The sequence below is a fragment of the Crotalus tigris genome, unplaced genomic scaffold, assembly GCF_016545835.1.
Source record: "Crotalus tigris isolate CLP2741 ecotype Arizona unplaced genomic scaffold, ASM1654583v1 scf7180000017883.2314494, whole genome shotgun sequence".
NCBI lineage: Eukaryota > Metazoa > Chordata > Lepidosauria > Squamata > Viperidae > Crotalus > Crotalus tigris.
In genome coordinates this window covers 1-26,551 of record NW_024096700.1, presented here as the reverse complement: position 1 = coordinate 26,551, position 26,551 = coordinate 1, and the positions used below count along the sequence as shown (strand labels likewise).

General features: G+C 36.6%; 1 protein-coding gene across 1 annotated transcript in view; it reads right to left on the bottom strand.

Annotated features, from left to right (window-relative positions):
• Positions 1-22,419, bottom strand: part of CFTR (CF transmembrane conductance regulator) — a 112,706-nt gene extending 90,287 nt beyond the window's left edge. The window contains exons 1-6 of the mRNA XM_039343983.1: positions 22,387-22,419; positions 20,827-20,969; positions 8,373-8,481; positions 2,589-2,804; positions 1,265-1,354; positions 120-283 (exon numbers count right to left, since the gene is read on the bottom strand). Coding sequence (XP_039199917.1) covers positions 120-283; positions 1,265-1,354; positions 2,589-2,804; positions 8,373-8,481; positions 20,827-20,969; positions 22,387-22,419 — 755 coding nt within the window. The remainder of the gene's footprint in view (positions 1-119; positions 284-1,264; positions 1,355-2,588; positions 2,805-8,372; positions 8,482-20,826; positions 20,970-22,386) is intronic.
• Between the last annotated feature and the right edge of the window lie 4,132 nt (positions 22,420-26,551).

Here is a 26,551-nt window from a genome sequence, read left to right as displayed (position 1 = left end):
TGGAATTCAGTTAAAGATGGTAACAGGGATTATCAGGGTTGCCATGCTAAGTGGCTGAAATTCAGGTAAGTTTGAGGATTACCATTATTTGAGAAAACTACCCATAACTGCTTTGTCACCTGTATTTCATCATCATTTGTCCTAGCCAGGCTTGAAAAAGGACGACAAGAATCAAGAATCCAAGCCCACAAAATGCTGATGCCTGCAACATCTCCCAAAGAAGCCCCATCAGCAGCATAACTTGTAAAGGTGCAATCCATACAAAATGAGCCAAGGCCAGACCCTGAAATTAAAAAAAAAATCACAATGAAAGCACAAAGAAACTATACTTAGAAAGCAACATGAAAGCTGGTAAGAGTGGCATGTTTGTCCAATCCAAACTCCATTGAAATATATTGGCTGTATATTCAGCAGTGTTGAGCAGCTATTCCATTTCAGATGGTGTTTTGCCATGCAGCTTCTGATCACCCATGTAAAAGCAGTGGAATAGGCTGGCAGATGTTTTTGATGTTTGATAGCCACGACCTGTTCAGTATTGTTGATAGAGGAGTCAGTGCAATGGCGAAAAGTAGTGGAGATAGTGGCCATATCCTTAAAAGTTTCCTCTCTTGATATTAACCTCTCTCTGTCTATTACCAGTAGTAGTGTCTTCCACTATGCCACTGATCTTTTAAGCCATCTTCTCATATTTAATCAGAATAATGGGACCACAGTTGCAATGCCTATTTTGTCTCTAAAAACATCACAAGGTAGATATATAGATATATCCAAAAGAGATAAATGTTATGGATTTAGTATTACAGTATATACAGTATCCTATTCTCAGAGTTTATTAATAGCTTAAGAAGCCACTTCAAATAGCAAAGAATAATGTAATACCATTTGGATAACTTGGATCCAAAAATTCAGGCAAGTGAATTGTTACCATACATAATAGCATTTTTAAAATATTTTGATTGTTGTTTTGTTCTGCTTTTTATAATTAGGCAGTGATTTTTTTCTAAAAAAAAAAAGGTGCTGGAACTCACACACATCATACAACCCGCCTTGCCTACCCTACAAGGTTCCATCCAAAAAAGGTGCCAGAACTCTGTTCTGGGCGTTCTATGACAAAAAAAGCCCTGCGCTTAGGACTATTCACTAGCATATCTATCCATAGCATAGAATTTACTTTAATTCTAGTAGTGTAAAGCACATTATAATGGATTGGAATCAATTCCTTCTCCTTCAAAGAAATATAACAAACACATGATTACCAACATACTTCATCAAATTTGTTCAGATTGTTTGAAAGGAGGCTAACAAGTTGTCCAGTACTTATGTTATCTAGGACTCTGCTTGACAGTTTTAAAATCTGTAAAACAGAACAAAAGAAGTTTACCAACCAATCGCATATAATAGCACAAACAGAAATAAAAACAATATCAGTGGATGCTAACACTGCAATATAATTTTTATGTTTTATTACAAATACACTTTATTTCATCTACAACATGATTACTCATAAATACTCACAATATTCAGTAGGGTTTACTCTACAAAAAATTTTCAATAGACCCTGAGTGTGCCATTACAAATTACCACCTAAGAACTACAAATCATGAATAGCATGAAGCTCTTGCCAGGAGGAAATTGAAAACAACATTTGAGCATCATATCAGTTAAAGTTAGGTGGCCTTATAATCTGGGGATGAAGTAAAAGCTATTTCATTGGGACTTGTTTTTTTAAAAAAGAGTTAAATATCTTTGAAGTACAATTAAAGTGCCAGACTCACAAATATCCTACCCCTACTTGTTCACTCTGATTCCCTCTTCAGTTTGCAAGAACCATGCAAGAAATTGCATCTGAAGTGATTAACTCTGATTTGCACTTTATTTTAAACCAAAATTCATCTTCTTTTTAAACCATACTTTCCAGTTATGTATTGGAGAGTAAACTGAGGCCAGTTTTTTTATTTCCAAATTATTGAAATTTATATTTTGTGCTTGTAAATGTAAATGTATTATTATTTATTGTGCATCTATTTAAGGAGCCTGAATGGAAAAGGGATAGGTAGATTTTATAATAAATACGTTTATAGTAGATGCAATAATTAGATTGGAGACTCTGTTTTTATTTCAATTTAGATTCTTTTCACACTTTATTACATTTGTAAGAAATTATCTGAACACAAATACAGGGTTTTTTTGTTTTAGGGTTATGCAATAGGATAGTTTATATGTAATGGTAAATTAATTTTGTCATTCTTTGCTCATTAGCTACCTTCTTTCCTAGCATATTAGTTCTTATTGCTCTGATGACTTCATTCTATTCACAAGTAGGAAGTTGGATGATGGTCATATAGCTTATATAGCAACTCATATTTTTATTCCCATTTTCTCTGTTAGTGCTGGTTTCAAAGCTAAATATTAAGATGTCCTCTGCTGATATTGCACAATAAACTAAGTGTAGATCATCAAAAAAGAAATACTTCTTGCCACAGTATGCTTTCATTACTGTAGCAACATGAGGCCACAGTATGTTATTATCAATCTCCTATGCAGTTTAATTACCCTTGAATTTCATTTAACCAAAATAGGAAACATACCTTTTTATAAATTAAGCTAAACATGGCTATCCTTATTTGCATTCCAATGTGATGAAGGCCAAATATTGCTGGGTGGAGAAGCAACATTCGTACAATGAAGAGAAGACAGAGTCCTATGGCTAAATAGTAAGCTATTGATCGTTCGAGTGAATTAGAAGGATCATAAGAAGCAATTATTCTTCCGAGTAAAAGAGGCTGCACGGATTTAGTAACTTCCTGTAGTTAAAAAAAAAAGGCAGATATTTTTGTCAGTTTTTCTGAATAGCTACTGCATATGACACTTATCTATTCAGCATATTTGAGCATGAGAAATTATAACCTTTTCTTCAGATAATGAGGTGGTGCTTAGCAGTGGGCAAAATGAACGCATGTCACAGACTATATTATGCTTCCTAAACTACTAACTTCCCTCAAGAATGGAAGAGGAAGTAAGAAAATAAAATTCAGCAGTTAGCCTGATTTGTTCCTATTTATGGAATTACAGGGGAAGTTTCTAATGTTTTTTGAAAAAGTAACATTTGTCTTTTGGCTCAGGGAACATTCCTATCCATATCTCTGTTTTTGGAACTAATGAATGCAAAGTTGCAGAACTATTCAATATTCTGTAGCATATAATATTGTCCCTTTTAATAGCCTTATGATCAATATCTTGCTGAATAAAATTATTTATTCCATAATAAAGAGTAGACTAGAAAGATGTTGAAAAGGAAGCATCTTCTAGCCTGCTCTTTATTATAGAATAATTTTTTTAAGGTTATAAAGAATTATATATATACATATGGAATTCTATTATTTGTTATACACTTTCTAAAGTCACCTGTTTGTGTTTGTAAGATGGGTGGCTATATACATTGGTTTGATAAATAAAATAATGTCTTACAATGATAATGAGAATTATTGGGGAGGATAATAGTGAATATTTTAGGTGATCTAGCTTGAATATGAAGCAATTTTTTTCTACAATGAAAATAGAAGTTATCACTCTGAATTACTGAAAGGACTATAATTACAAAAATCATATTGCTTACAATCACAAGTCTGTTAAAGGGTATTAAAGTTCACCACAATAAGAATTGTGGTAATTTTGGGTTGGATTCCCCATCTAGTTGCAGGGAACAAAAATAATCCCATTCCTCCAAAAGAATCTCCTTCTAGAAAATATTCATCATAATTTAATATATCTTTAGTAATTATCATATCTGACTCTTTACTTATAGATTATTGTTAATAAATTCATTCTCTCTATATAAATGAAAATTGAAACAAATGGGAAAAATTCCAGCTTTAATGCATCCTTTAGCATTATTAAAATATACAAAAGAATGGCAAATCTTAGTAATAAAATTTTATGTTTATAGTTCCGAATGAAATTTTAGAAATTTTATTGAAATGATCATATAGCATACAAATTATTTTGTTAAAAAATACATTGGAAGAATGTCATCGGGATTTATAAGTGGGGTCATAGTACCCTTTGTTTTCTGTCTTTTAAATAACCTGAGGTCAGCATTGTAAATTGATTTATTATTATTATGTGTAGTAATTTTCTAAAGGGTCAGCATGAAAACACTCATATTCATATGTTTTTTTTTCCAGAAATGGACTGAAATTGACACTCTGAATCACATAGCTCCTGTTTTAAGTATTCACATTGTTTTTCATGTTTACATATAATTTTAGAAAAAAGACAAACAAAACAGACTTATGTTTGACCAACACAGCAATGTTTTTAGTACACAAGGAGGAATATTTATAAAAGAACAATTAAAAAAAAGAATTGGGCAGGTGTGTCAATGCATCCATGTTTACAACCAAGACCATAATAAAACCTGTACACACACACATACACACACAGAGAGAGACATTATTTTTGTCCTTTAACATTTAAAACACACATACACACACACACACCTCATATGCAATGAGAATGTTAAAGGACAAAAATAAAAAGTTGGTGACTAAAACTCACTGCTTGACAATGGAAAGAACATTTTTCAGAAATAAATAGAGTCACAAAACATTGTGACTTGTACAGAAACTGTCATCAGATCAGGAGGTACAAAGGGCAGGATGGGGTAGGGGGTACAAAAATTAATTGAAATGTTATAGCCATGTAACATATAGGAAAAGGATAAGTATGAAGAGAAAGACGACAATCTTCATTTTAATAAGCTTCAGACTGACTTTAAACAGAACACAATTGGTAAAAATTCCAGTTCACATAACATAATTTAATGATGCTAGAGGTTGTAATGGAATTCTCCAAATCCTTAACTTCCTCTTCAGTTGGCTAAAAAAATTAAATCACGTCTCTGTTCCTCTGTCCTTATACTTACGAGTTATAGCACGTGTGTAGAACTATAATTTGTATTTTTACTATTGTTTGTTGTGTATACCATACAAAGATAGCAATGTGTTTTCAGATTATTGTTACAAAGTGATTTATAGATTTTTACAACAATACAAAAGAAGTGGCTACACATAATACACTTTAACGATTAACAAAGAAAAAAGTTGTACTATTTGCAAATAATAGTGTCAATACTTGCTCTTATTGCTTTTCTTATGATCTGAAAAACAGAATTTCTGTACTATTTGCAAGCAAGCTGAAATCAAGCTCTCCAGGATATCGATCTAACAAAACTAACAATTGTTAAAGATTTCTTTTAAAAATGCAGAATCTGAATATAATATATTGTAGGAAGGCTGCACCCCCCCCCCCAGAGAAGGAAATAGTTTGGGGGATATTTAAAAAAAGCAGAATATATTTTCCCAAAGGAATAATAAAAAATCTTAGGCAGAAATCACCCCCCCCCCCAAGTCTCTCTGCCCCATGCAGAAACCAGCTCTGTAGAAATGCAGATTTGATCATCTTTTCAGAAAGACTGGAGCAGGAAGCTTGGAGCTGATGGGATTAGAAAGACAAAGACCCTCAAAAATCTACATCCCCCACCCAAAGTCTAAAGACATGACCTTTAGAGGATTAACCCAGCACCATCAAAATACAAAAATGGCACACTGAACCTCAGGTCAAAGTTCATGCCACAGGAACAGGAACAACTCAAAATACAAAAGTCCAATAAGGTATAAAACCCACCAATCTCAGCTCCATGTGGTCAGCCACCCCAGAAACATGCTGCTGTCACTGAAGTTTCTGGCACCTAAATAAACAAGAACCTTCTTTCTAACGCAGTCTCCATTTTGTTTATTCTCAGCTTGGACTGAACCCTGATGAAGATTTTTCTTTCAACAATGTGTATTGCAATTTCTTTTAAAATCATTGTAGACACACCTGACATCATTAGTCTTTACTATATTTTCATTATACTTGTCAAAGATAACTTGTGAAAGATAACAATAGTAGTAGTATCAGGATAATTTATACTATACACTAGCCAGATGCTGGATAAAATGAAGCAGTTTAAGAAAATATTATTATCCATATTGCTGCAGCTTGCACTACAATACAAAAAAGGCAGTGAGAAACAACTTTAGTTAAGTGAAAAAAATTATTTTTGAACCTTCTGAATTGGATTGAAGAATAATTCTAATTCAGGAAAGCAAATTCCCTCTCTAGCAAAAAGCAATATTTTTATGAACGTTGTTGACAAACATTGAATTTGTTAAAGAATTCTGACTTATCTTTTCAAGCGTCACTTTGCTTGATATATTTAAATTCTAAAGCAAAAAAAAGTACCAATATTTACACAGTCCTAGAATCACATTTTAACACTACCAAAATAACTTACTTTATTTAAAATTCAATTTAATTGTAAATTATTTTTAAAAGACATAATTTTAGCATGAAACCCATAAGCAAAATCACTGATTCAATGATGTTGACAACTTTTTGAAGCTCCTGCACCAAAGTCTCCATCAATTTTACAACAGATTTTAATGCTGGATGTTTGTGACTATCTTAACAAACATATATACATACATAAGCACTAATAATAATAATAATCCTAGTAAGGCCGTCTTTTGCAATTGACTAATAGCGAATTTGTCAATGCCACTAATAATAATAATTATTATTATTATTATTAGTGGCATTGACAAATTCGCTATTAGTCAATTGCAAAAGACGGCCTTACTAGGAACTGCTTCCATCCTGCGACGATATCTGTAATACCATCAAACATCCACATCTGCCTATCCCAGGTCCTGGGTAAGGACTCAATAGGTAGACAAAATGCCAAATCCAGTCTGAACATCTGGCTGACTGTGCGATGATCCATAGTAATAATAATAATAATAATAATAATAATAATAATAATAATAATAATAATAAAGTTGGAGGTCATCTAGTCCAACCCACTGCTCAGGAAGGAAACCCTATACCATTTTGGACAAATGGCTGTCCAGTGTTGGAGCATTCACCGCTTCTGGAGGCAAGTTGTTCCACTGGTTAATTGTTCTAACTGTTAGGAAAAGGATGATCCCAACTTTCTAATTCTTTATCAATCTAGAAACTAAAACTTAATTCATTGTAAATTTTTCTCCAATCTCTTTCTATATATGGTAAAAGAGTAAGAGCATATCTTCAGCATGCTCAACAAGTATGTCTCACATTTTTAAGCCTCCAGTTGTCTGTGTATCAGCATAAGATTTAATAAATTATATGTACCTAGGATCAAATGTATATTACAAAAATTACAGTTTTTCAATGGAAGGATTTGGCTATATTATATGAAAAAATTCAGTTAGAATATCTATCTATCTATCTATCTATCTATCTATCTATCATCTATCATCTATCATCTATCTAACTAACTATCATCTATTTCCCATGGAATTTCTCCTCTCCATCCCACAAATGTAAGAGAAAAAATAAGTTATTCATATGGGGTATATAGATGCTAATACTGATAATAAATGATCTAGACAATATGAACCTCCACTAAATCTGAAGAAATTGGATCTATATTCAAGGAACAAATGAATTCTAATGATTAAATAATTCTAAAGTGTATGTATAACTATGTTTTCTTGGGTAGGTTCATCTTCCATTTATTTCTTTTATTGGAAAAATGCAATTCAATTATTCAATGATATGCAATAAATTCTGTTTAAAATAGAAGCTCCCATTTGATAAGTTCCAGTACATTTCCTAAAGGTAATTTTTTTTAAAAAAAAAAACTTGCCTTGTAATGGGCATATACATTTGATAAATAAAATAATTATGAAATTATGGCAATGATTAAAATTATGCTACTCTTAGAATCCTACCTTCTATTATATCATAGAAAAGAACATATCTGGAAGATATACTGTAAAATATCTGAAAATAATTCATTTATTTTTAATATTTTATAAAAAGGAGGTAGAAAATTTGTAGCCTTCCAAATACAGGATTACAGTTTCCAATATCCTTGAACTTCAATATCCTGTCTAGGACTGATGGATATTTGAAATTCCACAAATTCTGGTATTCCACAAATTTCCCACTTCCGATAAAAATTGGCTTAAATGTACAGGTAGTCCCCAACTTACAATCACAATTAAGCCCAAAATGTCTGTTGCTAAGTGAGATATTTGTTAAGTGAGTTTTGCTTTATTTTATGACTTTTTGCCACAAAATCACTGCCAGTGTTAAGTCAGTAACATGATTGTGAAGTCAATCTGGCTTCCCCATTGACTTTGCTTGTCAGAAAGTCACAAAAGGGAATTGCATGACTCCAGACTGAGAATCTGCATAGACAAATACACTGCTTAGAATTTCTTAGGCAGGTTACAAAAGAATATAATATTGCAATATGTTAACTGAAATAAAAGGAAACTTACCCCTAAATACAGTATTATTCCATACAGCATAAATTTCCAGAAGAAACACCGTCTAAGAGCATTGATGAGTTTGGGTTTTTTCTTGGAAGCCAATTCTCTGTCCCATTCTCTGAGGAATAAAAAAGAACATTGAATTATGTGGCCAAATAAACCGTTCTTTGGCCAAAGCATAGTTCCTTTCACCCAAGGATATCCAAGGAGATTTAGTTAAGGAATCCATTGAATTCAAAGCCTTGCAAAGACCCCAAGGACCTGATCCTCTGTGACATGATAGCTCAATAAAAGTTCAAGTGTAGTTCAGTTAAATATTTGGCAGATGGAAATGCTTAGTTATACATCATTCTGCAGAAAGTTAATTCATTAAAAAGGTCACAGTGTGTGTTTTTGAAAAAAAAACCTGTTGTACTTCTTCAGACCACTAAACAAATAATAGGCAAATAATGGTTTTGGATTGCTTCCAGTACTAAGGGAAAGAAAAGGAAAAAAAGACAATTCAATTCTGTTTTGTTTTGTTTTTAATAAAGCATGTCTGCCAACATTGAAAACCTGTGTAATTCAACAGCCCCGAATGATGCATTTTTAGAATTAGTTTTAACAGATAATACAATTATTTATGGAATATAAAGTAATCACAACATTTAGATTCTGATAACATTTCCAACCAAATTGGAATTTGATCACTTCTTAACTACACTGAATCAGAATCGGAATAGAGATGGAAGGGACCTTGGAGGTTGTTGCGTCCTTCGCGAAATGGCAAGACACGAGAAGCAGTTGTAGTTCTCAAGACTTCTTTATTCTTAGTTCAGCTTACAGTTAGAAGACACACAGCAACGCCCAAAACTCCTGGCCTCTTATATAGGCCATTCCCGGGTCAATCTGCAACTTTTGGCGCGCCAGCACTTGCGCATGCGCACAAGTACTGGCGACAGCCTGTCTGGTCCCGGGGCAACTTGCACCTGCCCAGGACTGTTTGCAATGCCCCGAGCCTGCTTGCACAGGCCCAGGACATAACACCCCTTCCCCCCGGGTTTAAACTATTAACCATGCCATAGTAACACATAACCCATTGCGAGTGTAGTGCCATACTACCCAATGCCAGGTATTACTTTTGCTTCCATTAGTCTAAGTGTTCTGTTCCCTCTGTTAACTCTGTTTTGCCAATAGAGTTACAAAATCTTCTAAATACTTAGGAGATTTCCTGGCTCTCTGTGACCTCCTAACTTCTGCGTACCTGCCAAGTACCCCTTGACTGAGGGGTGATGCGTGCCTGTCCCCCTTGTTTTGCCTCGGTGGTTCCCAAGGACTGTGCTCCAATGCCTGGCCTGCTTGCTTGCCCACCGGGCTCGTCAGGCCAGGGCTTGTTTCTTTGTTTAACCTGGTTATCCTGCCTTGCTGCAGGCTCTCTGGCCCCTCTAAGTGACTGTCACTGTTGGGCGATTCTGTAGAACCTCCAAGGTCCATCCAAGACCTGTCAGGAGGTTGTCTGTCCCCTGGTTCCTGTTCTGTCCCCAGGCTTGTGGGGTTTTCAGTACTGTCCCAAAACTCAGTTGTCCCCTGAGTGAAGTCAGAGGTGTTGTAGTCGGGATTTGGTTCCTCGACCACCTCCCTGTATGTTTGCCCCCTTCTAGGGACAGGGGTAGTGTCGGGCCAACTAGAAGGAGTGTGTGCCAGCTCTCTTGCGGGAAATGGTTTATTGGGATGCTCCCGGGTATCCTCCCTGACTGGAGTAGGCGTTGATGCCTGATATCTAGTTGGGCTCCTTAAATTCCTGTTTGGAGCACTCGCGGAATCTTGAGATGAGCCGTTTGTGGCTTCCTCATTGATAATGGGCAGCAGCCCATGCCCTTCCCCTTGCCCAAAGGGGTCCCCCTCCCCCCCTGGAAAAGACCCAGGAGTCTCAGCAGGAAGGTCCCGTCTAGGGCGAAGTTGGTCGATGTGTCGACGCAGGACACGACCTTTGTCCAGGGACCTCTCGTAAGACAGAGAGCCTGTGACCCTGGATATAGAAGTGGGGACCCATGAATGACCAGGCCCGTAATTACGAGTCCAAACCGGGGCACCCACAAGGAGTTGTCTCGGTGCCCTGGGGCGTGAGTAAAAAGAAGGCAGTCTATCCGGATGCAACCTGTCAAGCTTGGTAGTCAGTTTGTGCCCCCAATGAAGTTCAGCTGGGCTCCTCCCCGTAAAAGTGGACGGTGTAGTGCGATAAGAAAGGAGGAAGTCAGCCAACCTGTGATGCCAGTCTCCGTAGGTAATTTTCTTCAAGGCGTCCTTGGTGATGCGAACCATGCATTCAGCCATACCGTTGGTGGACGGGTGGAAAGGTGCAGAGGTGGCGTGACGAATCATGTTAGCCTGTAAGAAAGCTTGGAATTCGGAAGAAGTGAATTGAGGGCCGTTGTCAGACACGAGGACATCTGGAAGCCCGTGTGCAGCAAAAATCCCCCTCAGTACTTTGCAGTGGTGGTGGAAGATACAGGTACAACCTCAAGCCATTTTGAATGGCTATCAACTAGGACCAAGAAGAATTGACCCTGAAAGGGCCCAGCGTAGTCAATGTGCGCCCTCGACCATGGCGACTGTGTTTCCTCCCATCTATGTACAGGGGCTTGCGGCATTTCGGGGCGCGAGCATTGGCAAAGGTGGCATGCGTGCACCTTAGCTTCAATGTCACTATCTAACCCAGGCCACCACAAGTGGCTGCGCGCGAGCGCCTTCATGCGTACAATGCCAGGATGACCCTTGTGGAGGGAACCTAAGACCCTAGTCCTCATTGAGGTAGGAATGACAACTCTGCTTCCCCAAAGCAGACAACCCTGGAAGTGGACAACTCGTTCCTTTTAGACCAGAAACTCTGAAACTCAGTGCCAGGACAGCTCTCTGGCCATCCAGATAAAACCCAAGAAAGGACACGTGAAAGTGTGTGATCTGTGCCTGATTCAGCGGCTACATCTCTGGCATTCAAAGGGGACTCGGGCAAGGCCTGAATGGAGAGAAGATTGATAGCTGGTGCAGGGTCAGCTTCTATTACCGGCAGGGGTAACCTACTGAGACCATCAGCATGGCCCATTTCCTTCCCAGGTTTATGAAGTAGGGAGAAATCATAGGCAGAAAGAAAGATAGACCATCTTAGCATTCTGGGGGAGATGATTTGGGGAGTTTGCTTACGTGTGGTAAACAGCCCCAACAAAGGCTTATGGTCAGTGAAGACCGTGAAATGCCTGCCATATAAAAAATCATGGAATTTTTTAATTCCAGCAACCACAGCTAAGGCCTCTCTGTCTATTTGAGTGTAATTACGCTCAGCAGAAGACAAGGTTCTGGAGTAGTATGCAACAGGAACCTGAGTTCCATCTGCCCTGAGGTGGCTTAGTACAGCTCCTACCCCATAAGAAGAAGCATCACAAGCGATGCACACAGGAAGGGATTCATTGAAATGTGCGAGTACACTGTTAGAAGTGAGTAAGGCCTTGACCTCATTGAAACTTGCCTCATGTTTTTGTGACCACTGCCACACTGCCTGTTTGTCTAATAGCCTGTGAAGAGGCTCAGCTATACTAGCCTTATGTGGAAGAAAGGAATTGTAGAAATTCAGAAGGCCCAAGAAAGCCTGTAGTTCGGCCTTAGACTTTGGCCTGGGAGCATGCATAATAGCTTTCAGTTTGGATTCAGCGGGGTGAATCCCAGAAGCATCAATTTTGAATCCCAGAAAATCAGTAGAAAGCACCCCAATTTTACATTTGTCCTTTTTAAGCTTGAGGCCCGTTTTCCTGAACCTTAACAGGACAGCCCTTAATCTCTCAATTAAACTGTGTGTAGAATCTCCTGCAATTAAGACATTATCAAAATAGGGGCAAACCCCTGGTATACCCCGTAGTGTGTTTTCCATTACGCTTTGGAAAATTCCAGGAGCAACATTTACTCCAAATTGAAGCCTCTTCACCTTGAAGGCCCCTCTGTGGGTCACAATGGTCTGCACTACAGCAGCAGCAGCATCAACAGGCAGCTGTTGATATGCCTGAGCTAGGTCAAGCTTTGCAAAAATGCGCCCCCCCTTGAGGGAGGCCAGAATATGACTGACCACAGGAACAGGATAGGCATGTTGCTGCAATGCCTTATTCAGAGTGCATTTGTAATCAGCACAGATGCGAATGTCCCCATTTGCCTTGAGAGGTGTGACAATGGGGGTTTCCCAGGGACTGGAGTCAACAGGTTCTAGAACTCCTTGCTGAATCAATTTGTCCAACTCAGTGTCAATTTTACTTTTTAAAACAAAAGGGACCCTTCTTGCTTTAATTCTAATGGGAGTGACAGTGGGGTCTAGTTTTAATGACACAGGGGGTCCTTTGTATGTGCCCAGCTGGGGGCTGAAGACATCTGCAAATTCTTTGCAGACTTCTTGTAGGTCAAGTGTTTGCAGACTATTGAGCCCTGTGACGTGTATTCCCAAGGCCTCAAACCAATCGAGTCCTATGAGACTCGTTCGTTCACCCCCTACTACTATTAGATCTAGTGGACCTTCAAAATCCTTATACTGTACGTTAAGGGTGGCCTCCCCCTTAACACGAATGCGTCTTGACCGCAAACGCACAGCAGGGTGGCAGCCTTTAAACTATCTTCCCGTACTTGATTTACCTTGAGGTAGTTTTCCACCCTGGCTACATAGGACTCCCACCTCTCTGGATGTGAGACGTCGAATTCCGAAAGCCTTCCAATTTTTGCCATTTTGTAGAAGGAAGGGTCTATCTGCCAGCCTACCCCCGAATGCACGCTGGATTGGCGGGTAGCTGCCGAGTCAACGCCGTTCCTGCCGCTCAGGACTCACTCGGGTAAGCTTACACCTTTTTGCTTGATGTAAGGCATCCCACCTTCGTCGCCAGTGTTGCGTCCTTCGCGAAATGGCAAGACACGAGAAGCAGTTGTAGTTCTCAAGACTTCTTTATTCTTAGTTCAGCTTACAGTTAGAAGACACACAGCAATGCCCAAAACTCCTGGCCTCTTATATAGGCCATTCCCGGGTCAATCTGCAACTTTTGGCGCGCCAGCACTTGCGCATGTGCACAAGTACTGGCGACAGCCTGTCTGGTCCCGGGCAACTTGCACCTGCCCAGGACCGTTTGCAATGCCCCGAGCCTGCTTGCACAGGCCCAGGACAGAGGTCTTCTAGCACAGCCCCCTGCTCTAGCAGGAGATCCTATACCATTTCAGACAAGTGACTGTCCAGTCTCTTCTTAAAAACCTCCAGTGATGAAGCACCTACAACGTCTGAAGGCAAGCTGTTCCACTGGTTAATTGTTCTCACTGTCAGGAAGTTTCTCCTTAATTCCAGGTTGCTTCTCTTCTTGATTAGTTTCTATCCATTGTTTCTTGTCCTGCCCTCTAGTGCTTTGGAAAATAAATTGACCCCCTCCTCTTTGTGGCAGCTTCTCAAATACTGGAATACTGCTATCATTTCCCCCTTAGTCCTTTTTTTCTCTAGAGTAGCCAAACACAAATCCTGCAATCATTCTTCATATGTTTTAGTCTCCAGGCCTTTAATCGTCTTAGTTGCTCTTCTTTGCACTCAACATCTTTTTTGTAATGTGATGACCAAAACTGGATGCAGTATTCCAGGTGTGGTCTTACTAAGGCAGGGTGTCAAACTTGATTGTGTCATGTGATGTACCATGATGTATCATGTTTTTTACCTTTACAGAGCCACAATGGGCATGGCATGCGTGTGCCGCATCCGGCCCACAGGCTGCCAGTTTGACACCCCTTACTAAGGCTTTATAAAGTGGTACTAATACTTCAAATGATTTTGATTCTATGCCTCTAATCCCTCATCTAAGTCATTTATGAAGATATTGAAGATATTGAAGAGTATTGGGCCTAGTGGTACCACACAGCTTATTTCCCTCCATATAGATGTAATACCATTAAGGACTACTCGTTGAGTACGGTTTGTCAGCCAATTACAAATCCATCTGGTGGTGATGCTATCTATCCCACATTTTGCTAGCTTACCAAGAAGTAGGTTATGGTCTACTTTGTCAAATGTCTTGCTGAAGTCTAAATATACTATGTCCACAGCATTTTGCTGGTCTACTAATTTAGTCACTTTGTCAAAGAATGAAATAAGTTTGGTTTGGCATGATCTATTTTTAACAAACCCATGTTGGCTACTAGTTATAACTTTATTTGTTTCTATATGTTCATAGGTCTGTTTTTTGATTATTTTTTCCAGTATCTTCCCAGGTATTGATGTTAGGTTGATTGGCCTATAGTTTCCTGGGTCTGCTTTTTTCCCCTTTTTTGAAGATGGGAACCACATCAGCTCTTTTCCAATCCTCTGGTAGTTTCCCAGTGCTCCAAAATATTTTAAATATATGATACAATGGTTCTGTGATAAAATCTGCCAGCTCCTTCAGAACTCTGCGATATAATCCATCAGATGATTTATATTCATAAAGGTCAGCCAGGTGTTTTCTTACCATTTTCTTACTTATTTTAATTTTTATTTCTAGTCTGTCCTTTAAAGTTATGCTTTTGTTGGTTGGTCTATAGCTTCTTTTTGTGTGAAGACTGATGCAAAGAATGAGCTCTGCTTTCTATCTACTGCCTGTTACTTTTTTGCCATCTTCTTTCTTTAGTGGACCAACTGTTTCCTTGACTTTTTTTATTATTTATATGTTGAAAGAAACATTTTTTATTATCTTGTTGCAAGTCTTTGTTCATTCTGAGCCTTTGCTTTCCTGATTTCATCTTTGCAGATTTGGGCTATCTGCTGATTCGGGCTATCTGCCTTAGTTACATGTTCCTCTTTCCATTTTTTGTACTTATCCTTTTTGTCTTTCAGTTCATCAGAGAGACCTTTGTGCAACCATGCTGGTTTCTTCTTGGATTTCTTGTTTTTCTTTTTTAGTGATATTGTGTTAGCTTGGGCTTTTATGACTATATTTTTCAGTGTTTCCCATGCTTCTTGATTTGTTTTCCCCTTTAGGATTTTTATCCATGAAATTTTGCTTAGGCTTTTTCTGAGTTTGTTGAAGTTTAAGACATGGGTTGGATTATATTCTATTGCTTGTGTTTGCATTATATTGAATTCCAGTATGACATCATCACTCTTGCCCAAGGTTCCAGCAACCAACTTCCTCTATCACTTGTTCTCTATTAGTACCGTGTTTTCCCGAAAGTAAGGGCTACCATGAAAATAAGCCCTAGCTTGATTTTTGGGGGGTGGCCCTAATATAAGCCCTACCCCCAAAATAAATCCTAGAGGTGAGGCACACACCTAAAAATAAAGCTAGGACCGGAGTGGAGATGTAGATCTGCCCCATGTGCCCTGCACCTACTTATCTTACTATGCCTCTCTTCACTACTCTATTTCTTCTGTGGCATCTTCTGCAGCCAGACCTGCATTTCTCAGTCACAGGCCTTTTCAGAAGGCCACTGCAGCTGGCCCATTTCTTCTGTTGTGTCTTCTGCAGCCAGAGCTGCATTTTTCAGTCACAGGCCTTTCCAGAAGGCACTGCAGCCAAGAACTGAGCTATGGATTGAATCCATAGTTCAGTACTCGGCTGCATAGGCCTTCCGAAAAGGCCTGACAGCAAAATGCAGGCTAGAATGCAGCTGCAAAATGCAGCTGCTTCTTTGGCCAAAAGAAGTGGACTGACTGGGTGGTGCTGTTGGTGCTGGAGGTGAGTATAAAAGACATCCCCAGAAATTAAGACCTGATGCCTCTTTTTGAGGCAAAAAAAAATTAAAATAAAATAAGACTCGGTCTTATTTTCAGGGAAACATAGGTAAGAAGCACCTCCTGCAGTTCCAGATGACTTTCCCACAAGCCTGTGCAGCATTGCCGCCACTTCACCTCATCCATTTTTACACTGTTTTTACACTTGTTTTTTACAGAACTTTTCAACCTGTCATACGTGTACCAACTGCCAGGTGCCAACGTACCACCAGTAGTACGTGTACCACCGGATGAAAAGCCCTGATCTAGGTAATGAAGAACATGGTCTAGGAAGCCAAAGTTCTGTTGACGACACCAGTTGTAAGCCAGTGGTTCATTTCTAAAATCCTTTGCTCCCTCATTGGATGTTGGCCTTTTGTTGGAAGTACAGATAAAAACACCACTTGTGCTTCTTATTCTTTAACTTTCTTCCCTAGCTGTTCATAATCTCTTGTTATTGTTTTCAGATTCACTGTTGTGTCATTGGTCCTCACATATAGGAGAAAATAGGGGTAGTAATCCGTGGGGTTGATTATTTTAGTAAGATATACAGTTACATCTTTGATTTTTGCTCCAGGGAGACAATATATCTCCATAGATTGACTGCCTGGTCTGCAGACTATAATTTCTGTTCCCTTAAGAACTGAATCTCCTGTCACCAATATTTCCCTTTTTTTCTCTAGGGAATACTTTTCTTCCTGTCACAGGAATCCTGCGATTGTGCTTCTTTTTTTAGAAACTACTGATGAATGCTCTTTTGTGAGTGCCTATATATTTTCTTCCAGGATAAGGCTATGAAAGCAATGGTTCAGTTCCAGAGGGGCTTCATTGGAGTGGGGTAGGGTAGATAGTAGCAACTTTGTTCTTGGTTGTTTTCTTCTAAGAGTGACCTATTTCCATCAGTCTTGTTCTTTAGGTACATACAGTATGTAGGCTCATTTTTTGTAGAGACTGTTCATTATTGTGTTCGATTTGGGTGTATCGGTTTTATTCTTTATGTTCATGTATGGGGTCATCATTTTTTTAAGAAGCTGTTTGCTCCCCATTGTGTTTTATTTTGGTATAGTCTTCTTGTTTAGATTGAGAATACAATATGGGAATTAAGTAATATCAAAAAGCAACTGATATGACAGATTATACTAAAGCAATGGTTCCCAACCTTTTCTATATTCTGCACACCTAGAACACTTCTGATATATTTTTGCACCCCTTACAAAAGTTCAAAATAATGGCAATGAATTATGCATATACACTATAATTTTGAAAACCCAAGTTTTCACACCCCGGAATATCGTCTTGCACCTCTGGTTGGGAACCCCTGTACTAAAGCATTTTTTCAGAAGTGATTTAAGACATTACCCTATCATAGGGTTTTCAGCCACTGCTGAAGACATGTAAACCATGACCTCATTACTGTTATTTGCAGAATAGATGCATAAGTCTAAGAGAGGCTAAATGTAGTTTTATAAATAATTTATTTAAGCTGTATCTTTTAAGGAGGCCACTAGAACTTTCAATGGGATAACCATTCTAATTAGGGAGAAATTTCAGAGTATCGAATCAATGCACAATTTTTTTCCAGGTCCAGAAATTGGTCTTAGATGTGGTCATGATTGATAGGATGATTGCTTTGAGCTATATCTGGGCTCAAAACAATTCAAATAATCATCAAGAATTTCTATTTGTTTTTGGTACTACTGTATGTAGGATGTATCATGCTTCTCAATGTATATTCATTGTTTCAAGTAAATAAAGCAACTAACCAGGAAATGATCTGATATTAAAAATTTCACTCTGTGGGAAATTTGTGAAATATTTTTTATACAAGATAAATGTTTTTAGTTAAACATCAAATGTCCACAAAACCAGTAATTCATTTAGTTATGTAACTCCAGCTCTCTGACTAATTTATGAACAAGAATCCAGGTTACTCTGTTTGTGATCAACTTCCATTGAAAAAGGAGTAACATAATCATAAATACTCTGATAAATTTTAAGTATCTAAAATGCAGGGTAAGATTTTTCCATAAATAATTATTTACTTACTTACTTATTTACTATTTTACCCTGAACCAGCAGAAATATAATATTAGAAAAAAATCCATGCTGAATAAATATTATTTGTATTTATCTTAGAATCATTAGTTATAAAAATAAGTTTTAGCCAAAATTAAGAAGGCCAGATCTACTAATCTTAGATATATTAATGCAATTTTACCTAGTCTGGTTCTTTGGTAGATTCCTAAATTTGTTTTTTAAACCATTTTTAACAGATTATGGAAGCATCTTTATCTAAAAAAACCTATTTCATTGGAATTGTGATAGAAGGGCTAGGCTAGGCAGGATTCAGCAAATATATACCAACATTTGACAGCAGAGAAACAAAAGCTGCAAAACAAGTTATGCACTAGAATGACTCCTGGAGCTTGGATTTCTCTCACCACAAACAACTATATATTTAATATAATCTATAATTAGAGGATTTTAAATATTAGATATTCTATACACTATTATAAGAATTATACATTTGGATGTACATAGTTCACTCATCTAGAAATAAGACAAATTATCTCTCGACCAGGCCAAATGTCCTGCTATCCATGCTGTTTCAGGAATGGTTTAATGGTTTCTAGAAATAAATACTGCAAACCAGAAATTATTTGGATATTCCAGACATGGCATTGAAATGACATAATTTTGAAGAAGACTTGGCATAGTGAAGAGAGAAATGGAATATTTCAGAGTTCTACAGAATTTTTTACTCATAAATAATTGAATTTTATACTTCATATTCCTTAAATATCTTAAGGACAATAAAATAGTTTTGGCTCAATAAGAACAGTTCATAAAAGTACTTAAGAGGTTCAGATTGGTTCAGATATGCTAGAAGAATTAATGGGATTCAGGGCACTTTTCAGAACAATTCTAACTGGATTAATTAAATATATTTATGATAGACCTTTTACTCTTCAAGAATGTAAAAAATATCCAAAAGTTCTATAACAATGTGAGAGATTAGTTGAGAGGAAAAACAGAAAATCTACAATGATACTATGTTGATTCACACATTGTACTATGCCTTAGTTTTCTTAAATCAAGATTTATTGAACAAATCCCATTTTTCAAGACTTACACATAATGATTATCTATATAACCATTGCTTATAAACCACAAAATTTGGTTCATATACTTACCTTGAACAAAATCCAACCATGAAATGATTGTTTACTTGAAAATTAGTAGAGATTTATTTATCATAGGATGTGAGGAAAATGGTTCATCCTCATCATTTTTATTATCATATATAAACTGAAGTTTTGATGGTATATTAAGAATGATTTGTTAAAAAGCTTTTCACTGGACTGGGATCCTAAGAGTCTTTTAATTTCCAAATAGCTTACAAACATAATTGGAAAGAAAGCTATTTTCAAAGTAATTTCTGTATTATGTATATGAAAATAATTGCTTTGAAAAACTAGTGCTGCAATCCAGGTATTAATGTCTAAGTAAGATTTACATTTGAACATATTCCTGAGATTCTATCAGCCCTAGGAAGCAGGCAATGAGAAACCTTGCTGAGAAAACTGCACGGATTTGACCAAGCAGTCACCAGAAGTCAAGGTTGACTTGAAGGCACATGGACATAAAAAAGGATTATACTGTCATTAATATCTTTGAAATGTTATGATATCTGGGTGACTACAATGCAGTTTGTATTAAAGGTAATAAGGAGTCAGGGCCTTGGACCTGAACTGAGGAGAGCCTGTTTCTAAGCTCCATTCAGCTCCAGAATTTATTGAGTAACAATAGGCGTTATTCTTACTCAACCCCATCACCTTTATAGAATTATATTTCTGAGAATAAAATAAGAGACCACTAACATATGCCGTGTAGAACAGGGCTTTTCAACCAGTGGTACGGGTACCACCTGTGGTACATTGGCACCTGGCAGGTGGTACGCAACCATCCTAGAAAAGTAGTGGGGGAGGGGAATGAGCTGAACTGGTGGCAGCACTGCACAAGCCTGAGCAAGAGATGGCTGGAGCTGCAGGGCTATCAGGGCTCAGCAGAAGCGCCAGGATCAGCGCCAGGCTTCGGCTGGAGCTCGGCGCTGATCCTGGTGCTTCTGCTGAGCCCTGAAGAAGCACCGATCAACTGGAAAGCAGCACTGATCCTGACACTTCTGCTGAGTCCAGAAGAAGCGCCAATCAGCTGGAATGTTGCAGTTGTGATTTACATTCAGATGCTTGGCAACTGATTCATATTTATGACAGTCACAGTGTCCCAGGGTCATGTGAAATGACCAAAACCAGCTGCAACCACCCAGCAGACGGGGGGAATAAAACCCAAATACCCCCCCACCCCACCCCCACTGCCAATCCTCAACAGAAATGCTCACAACAATGAAAATCTCAGACAGAAGGAAGAGTGCTGCCAGGTGGGCAGGCAGGTGTCTTGCTTGGCTGTGGCTTGGGGGGCACTTTTTTCAGTGCCGTTGTAACTTCGAACAGTCACTAAGCGAACTGTTGTAAGTCGAGGACTACCTGTATTTTATCAAGTTTTTGACACCTTGCTAGGCGACTGGTGGTACTCGGATGTTGCCATATCCTAAAAGTGGTACAATGGGTGAAAAGCTTGAAAAGCCCTGGTGTAGAATATTCAAAGAGAAAAAGTAGGAGAAAAAATAACAATTGGCAGATAAATAACATTATATGCTTCCAAATATGTAATACATACCTTTCTAATTTTTCAGAGAGATTATCAGCAGAATCTGCAGCAGGAATTTGATAAATGTCTGATAATTCCAGGCGCTGTCTATAGCCCTTTTTCAAAATAGGCTTTGTCCATCTGCAAAATAATACAGGTATTTTAAAATTAATCTACACATTTATATAACCTATGACTTATAAGTAAGTTTTCACTTTTCTATTTTTTCTTTTAGCTTCTGCTAGCCTTCCAGAATCACATGATGATTGCAGAATCATGCATGTTGGTATAATAAATAAATAAATATTAAGATGCAGAACAAAATTGGCATAATTTGTTGCAAATACTCAAGGAGGACCCACACATTTTCAAACTGATGTTATATGGCCAATATAATTTTCAAACCCAGGTGAATTTTTAAATCTGTGAAATGTTAGAAGAAAAAAAGAAACTTAAAATAGCACTGACTGCATCCAAGATCCTGAATATATCTGTAAGTATTATTTGGATCAATATGGTTAAATTAGCTACAAACATTTATAAAATATGATTAAAAGATAGGCTCATTTCTTACCAGTTAAAAATGGAGCACAATTTTTATAAGTAAATATCATTACCACCCATAATGTATGCTTGTGATGTCTTATTGCCCTAAACTTAGTTTTTTTTTAACTTGATCTCATATGCTAGAGTGAAGCATACTTAATGGAACTGCCATAAGAAAACAATTTCCAAGACTTCCTGGTTGACCTCACAATACTTATTAAAATATTTTGAGTACACCAAAACCCTTGGGCATAACAACAGAATTTCTTTCTTTTTTTCCTTTTAGACTTCTGGCATACAGCTTTTAAAAATCCCTTCAGCTCCATAAGTTTCACAATTCCATTGTTTTATGCCATAGATTCTAAAATGACTTGCTTCCCAAAAAAAGTGCATTATTCTTTGATTTTTACCTACATCAGCAAAATATTAAATTGAAGGCTCAAATACATCCATACGCTCGTGAGGCCTGAGTATGGAAATGTTGATTTTTAATCTGGTATTGTTATCTGGGCAAAACTACTGCATAAAAGTATGCTGTTAATTAGCAGTTTACAGTGGCCCTTCTCAAAATTAAATCTTTTCTATGTTAATCCTGACTATAATAAATTGCTATTTATTTACTTCCATTTATATATAAAAAGAATTGCAAGATTATTTTATATATAAATGGAAACAACACTTTTAGTAAGATAACATGATTTTCATTTCTATTAATATGCTTCTCTTTCAAAGTTGTATAGTGAAGCAAGCAAGGTGTTGTTCATTATCTAATTCTGGATTTTCAAAATATAAACAGCAGTCAGAGGCCGAAAGGGATGAATAAATAAGGTTTAATATATCCATTCTCCATAGACTAGGTTATAATAGTTTTCTTGCTGAAGCTGTAATCTGCATCTCAGATGGCAACATAACAAATTAAGATTTTCACCAGCTCCTTCCCAATGTTCCAGACACTGTTCCACACTAACTGTAAGGAGAACTCTTCTTGAATGTTATATTGACTTTGAGAACTTCTGAAGGATCTTCCAATCATCACATTTATACCTTATCAACTCCAGGTTCAGAAGCAGGGCACATACCTGAATAATTTACTTTTCCCCCAAAATATTTTATCAAGAATTACAATTACAATCAATAAAAACTAATACAAACTACCAAAAATATAAAAATATAAAAACAGAGAAAAAATGTAGAAGGAACTTGTCATCCTAACAAGTAAAAATAATTTTAGTATCTTACCACATTATATATATATGCTCTCTTCACCACATAACTCATCTCCTAGCTAAAAAACCAAATCCAAAAGTCCATTATTTATTCTTTATCACAAAAATCCAGTAGGAGAAACCAGATATAACTAATTTTCTCTTTTAACCTTTATCAAAAAAGTCAACTTTGTATTCCTTCCCTGAATTTTTAATAGTCTTAATTTTAACCCCATCAAATGTAGTCCCAAGGCTTGTTTTCTATTCATCTTTATTTAGAGGAGGGGGCAAGTCAAGGATCTTTCATAACTTTAGCATGCCTCTTCTGTATATCTATTATATACATTTTGTCCTTTTTAAAATCACTTTTCATAAAGTTTTTCAGGACTTCCTCAGACTTTTCTTCTGAATCCAGCAAGAAGTTATCCAAATAATTACTCTGGTTTAAAAATTGTACATTCCTTTAAGCAGTGAAATGTCCATTGGTTTTATTTGTATATCTAGAATATATTTCTCCATATCCTTCTCTTTGCTTCACACATTTAAGTCCACATTCCAATTAATTTCACACTTGTTCATGGTAGCTTCTTCGTCTTCTGTAACTTCATTGACACAGGACCTATCTATCATATTAAATAATTTTGAAGACCAAAATTCAAAAATATCAATCAAAGATTTTTGCTTCAATCTTTCTTAATGAGATAAATTTATTATCATCTTTCTCCCTATCATGTCAAACCTTCAGGGTCCCACTATCATGTTTCTGCTTAAAAAAACCTAATAACCACCATTTCCCACAGGAAGAATTCTTCTAATTAATTCAAAATTATAATTGCAAGCCATCTCAGCCCTTAGTCAATTGTTAACTTTCTAAAATCCATATTCCAAGCATGCTTTCAATATTTAATTCCCCAAAATAGTATTTTTCAGAAGATTAAAAATGTTAACTACAACTGTTTCTCAAAGGAAAAGATAGATCACCTGATGAATATAATAAACCTTGCCCATCCAAGAGTCTTAATAATTCCAATACAGAAAAACCCTTCAGAAACCGATTAAGAAATGAAGCTCAGTTGAGCTTTATGTCTTTAAAAAACAGTGTTACAAGTGTGAACTTGGTGGTGTCTCTTGACTCCCAGACATTCCCAGCAGACCATAAAACAGCAAATTCCTGTGGTTTTCTTATAAGGAGTGACTGTTTGGAGCCATACTGATTATCTCAATGATCTCTCCTTCCTCCAGAGAGATTTCACCAATCTGGACCAAGCATCCAGTTGCAGTTTCCCTAGCAAGTGCAGTGCCACTGTCAACAGGACATCAGATCACCATAGCACTCACCAGAATTTGTTCAACAACACGCCAATAATTTGCAAGGCCTAAAATATTGCTTAAGCATTTAAAAAATGAAATGTGTCAATTAAATTATTACAAAAAAAGATATTATAGACATGGTTAAAATAAACTATTTCGTTTCTAGTATTCAGATACTATATGACAGAGTCAGTTTGCTCTAGTGGTTAAGGCACCAAGATAAAAACCAGAAGACTGTGAGTTCTAGAACCCACCTTAGGCATGAAAACCCTCTTGGTTATACTAGACTAATCCTTCTTTCTCTCAGCCTATGATGTCAGGCTCAGGCAACAAGACAGTTGCATTTTTTGTTGCAGAATGATGCATACAGTATTGTTGTGAAAACTGTTGAGAATTAATTAATTAATTAATCTATTGCTAAAATTATTTTTATTTATCTATTTATTTATCTATTATTTACATGTACATACAAGAGGTCTTTGTGAATCTAGTACCCTCCTAATATGCCAAATGCTATATTGGCTGGGAATTCTATGACTTGCAATTCCTTCCCTGTTGGAGAGTCATGTTGAGAAAGCTTGCCAGAAAAACTGTTCAAAATGTGGAAGAACTAAGAATGGTAAAAACATGTTATCAGTACCTCCTCTTCATAAATACAATCTTATCTTTCAGATAAGAAAACCCTGAACATTTATTTCATTTGCCATTGATAAGAAAAAGATAAAGAATAATGCAAAACAGAAATGTTCTAATATAGTACACCTCCTGTATGGTTCTGATTTTACTCATATGACTAAGACATTTCAGCAGTTTTTAGAATGATTATAAATCATCCCAGTCTATTTCATATCATATTTGGGGGAAATATTTCCAATAAAGTGTTATTGTCTACATGTTTATTTTTTTATTAAAAATGTAATTAGCATATTGCCAATATTAAAGAAAGAATATGCTGGAAGTGAGTTGATTCTTGTATCATTCTAGGAAAACACAGTATGAATCTCAAAGAATCAATGAATCAAGTGGTGTTCTTTTATCTAATACTACTTTTGTACAGCTACAGTGAAGTAAATAATATATAAATAAATAATATATGTCTGCATGCATGCCTAATCAACAGACGTTGCACTGGAATACACACAAAGATACAAACACACACACACACACACACACACACAGGGACATCTAGTTCATTCCCATTTTCCCATCTTTGCAAGTTTAAACAGGAACAACTTTAAATAAAGCATATAATAATAATAATAATAATAATAATAATAATAATAATAATAATAATAATAATAATACAGTTGGAAGGGACCTTGGAGGTCATCTAGTCCAACCCCCTGCTCAGGCAGGAAACCCTATACCATTTTGGACAAATGGCTGTCCAGTCTCTTCTTAAAAACTTCCAGTGTTGGAGCATTCATCGCTTCTGGAGGCAGGTTGTTCCACTGGTTAATGCTGCACAGTATTGATATGAACACATTTATGTTTAGCTACCCATCTAAGTCATATTATTTGCAGAGAAATAAAGTATGTAGCTTATTGCTGAAATAAAACTCGGTATTAGATAAACTTACTCCATTGCCTAAACTGACCTTAAGCACAAGCAAACACTTAATAAAAATTGCTATTGCTGCTACTATTGCTGCTACTATAACTCCATGTAATAACAGGAAACCATTCTTACTTCACAGGGAATGGATTAGAAGTTTGAGGCTAGCTACCATTTGTATATTAAATAGTTTTTCCTTCTATTTCTTTCTTTGTTGCTGCAATATGTAATCTTTTGGCAAGGGTAGACATTCCTAATGGTAATATTTTTATATGCCAAAGTAAGTTCTAAGATGCATGTGATTATGTCAATATAAGATAGATTACTTCCTTGTACATCTTGTAACTCATGTTCTTGATTTCACTCCTGATGAAAACTTGTTTTTGCTTTCCAGATTCATTGTCTAATAGAATGACAATTAGTCATTATATTATAAAGTCATACTGAATACATATTCAATATGACTTTATAATGACTTCCACCTCAATAGTATAGAGGATCCCAGCACTTATGGGAGTAGTATTCTAAATTGGACATTTATTTGACATTCCAAAAATATGCACTGTTTTACTATGCTGATCAGTGGAAATGGAAACGATTAGATTGGGGCAGTACTTTGAAGTCCCCAAAGTGTTTAGGAGGATTCAGTCTCAAACTGATTTTCCAGGTTTCCACTATTTCAGTACCAATGCTTCCACCAATCAATTCATCACTTTATGGAAATCCAATATATTACATATTCCTATTTACATGAGCTGATCAAGTAATGATTATTTATCAAATTTTGATACTGCCCATCTCATACACAGAGAACATTTTTCCCTATATATTTCTTTTTATAAAAGTTTACAAACAAAAGGTTTATTAGTGTTTAAAAGACATCAGTAGTCTTCATTCTTGAAAATATATGTCAGACAGAATGTAAAGACGATATAATAAAAAAGGTATCTCATTATCAAAAGTTGTGCTTTTGCAATATTCTGGATATACGTTTTGCTTGAAAAGGAAAGAGACTGATAGGAAAGAAATACAGTTAGTCCTCGACTTATGACTATAATTGAACCCCAAATTTCTATTGTTAAGTGAGACATTTGTTAAGTGAGTTTTGCTCCACTTTATGGCCTTTCTTGCCATAGTT